We start from the raw sequence: 9,590 nt of genomic DNA, 5'->3' as shown, positions 1-9,590 counted from the left end.
AGGATATTAGTAACGGCAATAATTTATGTGTAGCAGCGGAAGCAAAACTGAAACAAAAATCTCCAGGAAAAACAACACCAAGAAGTCTTAACGCTGTTGCCACAAAATGAAAATTCAACCTCGATCGCGAAAACTGAAAGTAATCATACAATAGATAGATCTGAGGTCATCAACGCCAGTTAAGGTTCAAAAAGTTTTTTGTTCCATTTGCCTACAAGAGCTTGCAACACATTATACACTCATGCGACATTTGAGAGCAAAACATCCCAATTCGGAAATAGTATCCTCCTTTAAGAAAAATTTCGAAGGTTCCAAAGTCAAGAAGCGAGCTAAAAAAGCCAAGAATTTGGTTAATGTTGCAAAAATTGCTATGCAATCCGTTAAGAAGAATTTGGCTAAACCAAAACAATCGAACATTGATGTTGAAGCTAATTTAAAGGTGAAAAATAATACCGATGTGAAACAAGAAAATATGAATACCAATGTTGAATTATACACACTTAATAACAACATTGGAGGTAGGAAGATGAATAAGCATAATATCCCAAAACTTAGGAAAAAAGTTGCACTCAAGACTGAAGAAACTTCTAACCTAAACAATATACCCATCACTTGCAAAACGGAATGATTTATACGTTTTTTTTTTATTGATGGAGATCGATTCTTTTAATCATTTAATTTATTGGTAATGTAGAAATAATAGTTTTCATTCATATTGTATTAAATTATTTATTTAGTGTCATTTATTAAGTTGAAAAGTAGTTATTTTTAATAATTATGTGTGCCTTTTTTAGAATAGTTTATATTTAGAAAATAGAAACTTTGATAACAAGTTTGAAGTGGGCATTATAAGTTTATAAAGTGCCTCCGTTAGTTATTTTTCTAAATACCTGCAAACTTTGTATGTTACTCATATTAAATATCAACTTTACCTGTCTATTCTAAAGTTCTGTTAATAAATATAAAGTGGTCAATTAAATTTAATTTGAAAAAGTTTATAAAGTGCCTTGTTTAAGTTTTGTTATAAATTGCTGCAAAAATTATACACGTACTATATTAAATATTAACTTTAAATGCTAATTTGCAAAGTTCTGTATAAAATATATTTAATTTTTATTATGTAGTACATTATATAATCCATGATTATTATGTTTATAATTAATAATTATTTATTCCTCATTTGTGCCAATATTCATGAAATACATATAGATATAATTTAAGTTTCAATGACATATAATTTCTTTATTCTATTGGTATTTAAATAGCCATCAGAACTTAAGGGCGTTCTTGTGATTTTGCTACACCCAACCCAACGGTTTGGCCTAACTATATTTGACTGATTTCTGTTATACATTATCGTAAAAAAATCGTTATATATAATAAATTCTAGTCTGGCCGAAGGCAGGCGGTACATGATGTATAATCATACATATATATCATCAGCAGGTACATGATGTATAATCATATAAAATAACCATACATAAAAATTAATAAATATCTACTACTGGAAGTTTGTTACATTATTAATATGTTTTCTTTTTTGTTGATTTTTTATATATGTGTGGACTATATATATAAAACAATAAATTGCAATGAGTAGTGAAGGTTCCAAAAAGCGATTCTATTTTTTAACCCGTTTGTCTTTTATTTTCAGGTTTCGTGAGGCTGAGTGTTAAAAAAAATAAAATATTTTATGATAAAAATAACTTTCTACAAATGATTTCCGATACTTCGATCGCCACAATCAAGTGGTAATGCACCCTTGTGACAAATGCACCAGGCGATACAAGAATCGTGCACACCTGACCAGGCACCAGCGTTTACGAATGTGGCAAAGAGCCACAATTTAAATGTCCTTATTGCCCTCATAGTGCCATCATAAATGTAATTTACAAGACCACATACAGAGAAGACATAGTGGAAATAAAGTTCAATATAAATATTTTAAATTGTAGATGGTTATGATTTGAAAAACACAGCGTTTGATATTATTAACTTCCCGAAGAATATTGTAGCTTGAAAATCAGATTGCTAATTTTATGTTTTCTCCATATTTTAAGTATTTCTGAATTGATTGATATCGAAAGAAGAGAAAGCTTGTGTGGAAAGCGGAAATTTGAGCTAAGATCGAAGTTTTCTCAAAGAAGTCTGTACCGATTTTAAAATTTCAAAATCCATTCGATGAAACTCGATAAGGATTCGTGTTGATTAGTTTTTCGCGAGTGGAATTTATTTATAATATAATTAATTATTATTTATAATATAATTACAGCAGCTAAAACTGAATTATTGTTAAGTTGATTATTACGTATCGAGAAGTTTATGCAACTAGATTTGAACAAAATGCCACTTAAACTGGTTTAATTACAGAAAAAGTAATCAAAGTGGTCGAACATGTCCTCTTAGAAACAAATATAAGACAAATAATAAGTTTTTAGATTCAATATTAATGTTTACGAACAATCAAAATTTTATATAAATTTTAAACAATTTTGATGTTTTTAAACATATAATTTAATATCGAATTGTAAATAATAAATTAAATTTAAATTAATTGTAAATTGTGAGTAGTAATTTTTTAGATTTAATTTCAAATTTTTTAAACAATCAAATGTTTATATAAATTTGGGTCAATTTTGAATATTTCAATTATTTTGAATAATTTAAAATTGCGAATTATGAACTTATAGTTAGATTTTTTTCCTAAATATTTTTAGTAAATTTTTAATAATGAATGAATATTTTAGTAAAATTATGATAAACACACTGCAATTGTTATTTGTTTCAGTAATAGTTCAAAAATATTCTTTATACATTATATAAGAAAATAATACAAACTTGTACTATTACTGCATGAAAGTCAAAAATCCTAGTTTGTTTTAAACTAGATATAAAATTATTAAGTCTTTACACGCCAGGTTTATAATCCTGATGATGGAACGTATCTAGTTCCGAAACGTCGTTATAAACATCTTCAAAAAACAAATTGTTTTTTATTACTAGATTACTGTTCGGAAAAGAAAAAATCAATTAATTGAAAAAATCCAGGACTTATCTATTGAATATATATATATATATATATATATATATATATATATATATTGCTGCTAGCTTACTTTATTTATATTATATAATTATATATATATATACGAGGTCTGTTCAAAAAGTACCGGAATTACTAATAAATAAATTTCGCGGGTCTGGAGTGTATGATTGTCAAAATTTTTTTTTATTGTGTTGGTATACATGCCCTAAAGTATGATGAAATTTTCAGCTATATTCACTGTTTACTTTGTCTGTGGGTAGTCGCTAAGGTTCGACGTGTTTTTCTGAGCTCGGTGATTTTTACAATGGAAGAATTGAAAAGTCAAAGAATTGTATTAAATTTTGCGTAAAAAAATGAAATAAAGTGTTGCAAAGTGCAAAAATTCACCAGATATGGCTCGTGTGACTTTTTCCTATTCCCAAAGTGAAGAGACCCATGAAAGGACGGCGGTTTTCCCGATTGATTGAAGAAAAATCGCTGAGAGTGCTCAAGGACATATCAAAAGTGAATATCAAGGGTGCTTCGAAAATTGGAAAAAACGCTGGCATCGTGTTATTATATCTGGGGGGGACTACTTTGAAGGGGACCACATTAATGTAGACGAATAAATAAATATTTTTTTGAAAAAACGAAAATTCCGGTACTTTTGAACAGACCATGTATATATATATTCTATAAAATGACAGCATTAAAACTTATAACGCCATATAATTAAAAATAATGTGAAATAAACGCATGATTTATTATCGTTTTTAAGCCAACACAAGGTCTATAAGGGTGTTCTTCCAGTATATTGTGTTATATTATTTAGATTAATTGCTTATAAGTACGATGTGTGTATATGTATATATACTATATATTATAATATATATTATATTTAGGAATTTATGCTAAGTTTTAAATTGAATAAAGTATCATGTCTTCAAATTTATATATTAATTTTGTACTTGGTATTCACGTTGCATTAGTTTTAAATCATATATATTTTAAATAACATAATTTTTCCTCAAACATTGTAAATATACTACACACTTTAGTAGGAGTTCAATTCGGCATCAGTTGACCAATAAAAATTGCACAAATTACATTTACTAATTCATCTTTTTCCATTTGCAGGTGGCTAAGATATAATCAATCGATCAAGGGCAATATATTAATCGTCGAATGTTGTGCTAAAATTTATTAATAACACAATTCTTCCTTATTTCTGTTCCCAGATTCGTTCTACTGGATGGAAAATTTGGCTTGGCAAACTCGAAATGTACTGTTCGGCGGCCAAAGGTCCGCGCTGGACCGCGTCCATCATTGCAACGCTTGCACCAGGTCATACAAGTACCGCACGCACCTGCTGAGGCACCAGAGGTTCGAATGTGGCAAAGAACCCCAATTTCAATGTGGACACTGTTCTTACAAGTGTCACCAGAAAGATAATTTGACGGCACATGTTAGGCGAAAACATGCTAACGATACCAGGACTTGGTTGTCAGTAGACGGAATATAATTTAGAGATATTAGGGATGATCAAAAAATTCTCAACTGAGAAAAATATAACTTTTTAATGATATATTTTAAATTGTGAATTGATTTCAGCAATTAACAAGACGACTAATTTTATTAAAAAAATATTGTACAGGGTTTAGAGTAAAATATATAGGAAAGTGTGGGGTACAAAGAAAGGTCCTATAGTCCAGTCATTTAAGCTTAAATTAGGTAAGATTCTTGGAATTCGAAATACCCAGCTGTAAGTCTGTAAATACCCTAAAATAGCACCTTAAATGTTGTGTCAGAACCTACATATGGCACGTACATCCTACCATATGTAGGTTTTGAGACAACTTTTAGGGTGCTATTTTAGGGTATTTACAGACTTACAGCTGGGTATCTCGAATTCCAAGGTAAACTTACTATAATGAATGGACTACAATATGAATATCAGTGAATATACTGAATTTCATGACAATACATAACTTGTATGAAACAAACCACTATCGAACTACGTTCAGTAAAATTTCCAATTAACTCTTAATTTTATAAATATATTTTGTTACTATTTTTCTAAAATTTATAATCTCTTCCCTTAAGACGGGGACTTGAAAATTAGAAAAATATGTTGGATCTGTATGCGCCCTGGCTGTCCGCTTATCTTATCTCTATGGGCGGGGTAAATAGGCACAGTTAGGGAGAAAACACATTCATCGTCTTTTTCTAATTTTAAGGGGATTTTAGGAAATAACAGATACATTATTTAACCAATGTGATAGACATACTGAAACATTTGTTACAAAGATTTTATTGTGTATAACCTTGATCTGGTATTTCGAAAAAAAATTAACATGCATTCGACTAGAAGAATTAATTTAATTTATCTTTTTTTTACCTTCCCGCAGGGTAGTTATAATAATTGGCCGAAAATCGAAAATGAAATTTTTTGCATATCTTCACGTTTTGAAGGTTTCTGAACATTTTGGCATACTTCGAAAAAATGGATGTGTGTGTGTGAGTGTTTTGTATGTCCGCATTTTTTCGTCCACGTTTTCGGGAGCACGGATCAACCGATTTGAATGGTTTAAAAAACATTCTTAAACTTCTTTATTTTTTATTTTTTATTGTTTACACCTTTGCTAATGTAATGTAAACCATTGAATCTAATTTAAAATCTAATGTAAAAATAACAATTCATCTTTCACCTCATCAACTAATTACCAGAGCTCTAAACAAAAAAAACAACTTCTGGAATGAACATTGATATAATTCCGTTTATCTCCTGATACGTAATCTCCTGATCATTAAGAATAATGAAGATGGCTGGGTACACATCTTTTGCCTTTTATTTAAAATAGTATCACTATTTATTTTGCCTTCTAATTTAAAGTATTATCACTAAAAATTCTATTCTTTGCTTATTTTTAAAATATTGGTAGTGGACTTTTTACCCTGGGTCTTTATGCCCCGCTCTATCCTACTTATGACTATTATAACAATGACTTTGATCTTGTTCTTGAAAATATTCTTTTATTAATGAGAAGTTGTGAAATTAAAAATATTGCGATTTATATATGGTATATAAGTAAATTTTGTTATTTTGTTGCAATTGTTAGAAATTTATCAAAAATTTTATTTATTATTGTATTGTATTGTAAATTTGAAGGTTTATTTAAGTTTTAATTGATATTATTAAATAATGTGCAAAAACCGTTTGTGTTTATGTAATTTTGAATTAATACCTTTAAATGATTGGTTTCATATATAATATAGGTACTAAACCACATAAAGTTATTAATTCTAAATTACAAGAAAACAAAAGTTTTTCACATATTTGATACCAATTAAAATTTAAGTAAACCTTTAACAATCTAATACGATGCTTTTAGATATTTTTTGATGATTTTCTAACAAAGGTAATGGACGGGATTTGAATAATGCTGATAATTGAATGATTTCGTTATTTTAATATTGAAGATAATAAGTAATACTTATTAAGTATCTTTACCAATGAGTAGTTGCAAAATTAATAAAAAGATTTTGTTATATATACTATATATGGTATAAATGAAAATTTGTTGTGTTTTTGTTATCATTTTGTTACCATCATTAGATAATTATCTAAAAATATCTGAAAGCATGTTATTAGATTGTTAAAGATTTAGTTGATTTATTAATTAATATATAAAAATGTAATATGTAAAAACCATTTAAATTCTTGTAATATTGAATTATGGTTTAGTACATTATATATATTTACTATTTATATACTCGGACTATATATATATATATATATATATATATATATATCTATATTTAAATAATATAATATATGCGGTGCTTAAAAATTATATTGTGATTGAAGCAATATATAAATAGACAATAGATGTGATTAGTAAATATTTTATATCGAATATTAGATACTATTATTATATCGAATATTAGTACTATTATTTTTAAAAGATGCTTTTTATATAACCAGCCAAATTTTATAACATTCATATATTTATAGTATGTGAGACTTTTATATTTTTAAATAAAATAAAATATTATTATATTGATTATTTATTATTATTCTTAAAGTTTGTATTGTATTCGAATTCATATTTGCCTTTTTTGTATGAAGATATAAAATTAAGTGTAGGTATTTAAATTTTCATTTACATGAAAATATGGTATTAAATTTACCAGTAGTATTTACATTTATGTGGCTCCAAGTGTACTGGAACTTACAATTAGCTTTTAATATTTGATTATTATTATTTTGTTGAATATTACTAATATTGCTGAAGTGTTTGTCTATTTCCAGATATTTTTTATCGGTCGTCTTGGAATCCATGGGAAAATAGGACAACAGCAGGATTGACTGCCGATGGCAAACATGTATGTGCAGGTTGTTTGAAGGAGTACAAGTATCGTTCCCATATGCTGCGACATCAAAAATACGAATGCGGCAAGGAACGAAATATGCAATGTACATATTGTTCATATAAATGTCATAGAAAGTGCGCTTTGACTTCACATATTGCACGAATGCACAAACATGTTGATATTGTCGATGGAATTGAACCCTATTATGAATAAGGAAAGGAAAAGCTGGTGAATGATTATCCATCAATGGCTGGAATTTTAACTTTCCGAAGGAGAATTTTATATTTTGGCTAGAAAATCCGATTTGCTAATTATTTGTATTTTCGACGTTTCAAGTCATTCCGAATCGCTCGACACCAAAATGATAATAAAGTATGTAGAGCCAAAAGTTGACCTTTTGTCGATGGCTTTACCGAATCCCACAATTTAAAAGCTATTTGATGATGCTCGATAAGGACTCGCATTGATTAGATTTGCCCGACGATCAGCATAGCCGTTTCTTTATAATTAGCAGATCAGTGCAAAATTATTCGTCAACGTTTTTGCCAAAAATTCTGAACCGGTTTTTGCAAATTCCAAAGCTGTTCGAAAGATAATAGTTGGGCATCGTGCCCGGATGTTTCTTTATAATTGATAGTATTTCTTTTAATATTTTAAAAATGTATTTAGGAAAGTGATGTAATAAAATACTTTCTCGAATTAAACGAACCGAACAGTCATAAAATTGACTTCAATGAAATGTATAACACACCAGTTTAGTTTTTGATAGCTAGACAAATATGCACTGAATTCACTGAGAAATTATGACTAAATTGAGTTAAAGTCTCAATGTAAAGTTTATTCGGAGCTAAATTACATAAAGATTAATTTTTCCTGATATTTATATAGCTCTTTGTCAGGTAATATATGCTGTATATATGCTATCAAATTAATTAATTTTAATAGTTTTAAGTTTTTATTATTACCTTTTATATAATTTCCTTATAATTAAATTTTTTTAATAATCTTGATCAATGCTCAAAGAATTGTAAATGAAATGTACATTGAAGTATGTAAATATATATATTCCAAAAAATACTGTGCATTTGAGTTATTACTGTATACATTTATTATGGTTTCAATTTATTTATTTATATTTTAAAAGTGTATTCACCTTTATATAATATTATCAAGTTATTATTAATCAGCTAACTTTTTTTTCAGCTCGACATTGGAACAATTTTCACTCTTTCCATTCCGACTACATGGAAAGTCGCCCGTTTTTGTGCACCAAGTGTGGAAAAAAATATAAACATAAATATTCATTGAATTTCCACTTAAGGTACGAATGCGGCCAAGAAAGACAATTTAAGTGTCATCTTTGCAGTTATGCTTTTTACAGAAATGCTGCTCTTTTAAAGCACATGAGGGATAAACATTAATTTTGATAAAAAAAAATAAAAAAATATTTTTGACTCGAACAAAAAGTGCATTATTATGAAATTACATGTTTAAAATGTCTTGTATATATTCTTAATAAATATCAATAAAATTATTTTTTATGCTACTGGTTTTGTGCTTTTACTCTATGCCAGGTTTTTGTCATACTATGAGTTATTTGTATTATTTCAAGTAAGCAATTAGAAATAAAATTTATTTATATAAGTTAATTTGTTATGTATAATTTTATGTAGAGGTTCTCTTCAATGAGAAAATAACCTGTTAGAAATGATCAAGTGTTTAATTTGTGTATTTGGATGTTGGCTAAATATGTGCAAAGAAATTCCGGATCAAAATCTTATTTGAATTTTTTGAGCACAATTTGTTATATGTAAATATATTAATTACGAAAGCGAAAGCATCATTACATGACATGTTGAACGATGGAAGATGCAAGTTTTCTAAAAAAATTAATATAAGTATTATTTTTAGTAAGTTGAAATGCAACGTTTGCAGATCACCATTCATTATTTCTAATTTAGAGCACTATTAACAAACTTTAACTAATTAACAAATATTTCATTTTCAGCTCTAGAATTCGACCGGTATTTGTTACCATCAACTATGGATGATTCCAACTATCAGCACATGTCATCAACAAGGGCTCATAATTTCAAACCCTACAAATGTGAAAAATGTGGTGCTCAGTATACACACAAAAACAACTTAACAATACACAAACGAAATGATTGTAATCAAATAAAAAGGTTTA

At 27.9% G+C, this 9,590-nt stretch overlaps 1 protein-coding gene across 1 annotated transcript in view; it reads left to right on the top strand.

The window, feature by feature from the left end:
• Window positions 1-241: 241 nt before the first annotated feature.
• LOC113388303 (zinc finger protein 91-like) overlaps window positions 242-9,590 on the top strand; it is a 43,588-nt gene continuing 34,239 nt past the window's right edge. The window contains exons 1-3 of the mRNA XM_026625699.1: window positions 242-518; window positions 7,338-7,502; window positions 9,408-9,481. Of these exons, the coding sequence (XP_026481484.1) occupies window positions 242-518; window positions 7,338-7,502; window positions 9,408-9,481 (516 nt within the window). The remainder of the gene's footprint in view (window positions 519-7,337; window positions 7,503-9,407; window positions 9,482-9,590) is intronic.

Source organism: Ctenocephalides felis, unplaced genomic scaffold (genome assembly GCF_003426905.1).
Source record: "Ctenocephalides felis isolate EL2017-DRISC unplaced genomic scaffold, ASM342690v1 CF-g0.4_SCAFFOLD_03572, whole genome shotgun sequence".
In the NCBI taxonomy this organism is placed as follows: domain Eukaryota; kingdom Metazoa; phylum Arthropoda; class Insecta; order Siphonaptera; family Pulicidae; genus Ctenocephalides; species Ctenocephalides felis.
The sequence above is the reverse complement of the archived record's forward strand: the minus strand, read 5'-3'. Positions and strand labels throughout refer to the sequence as shown.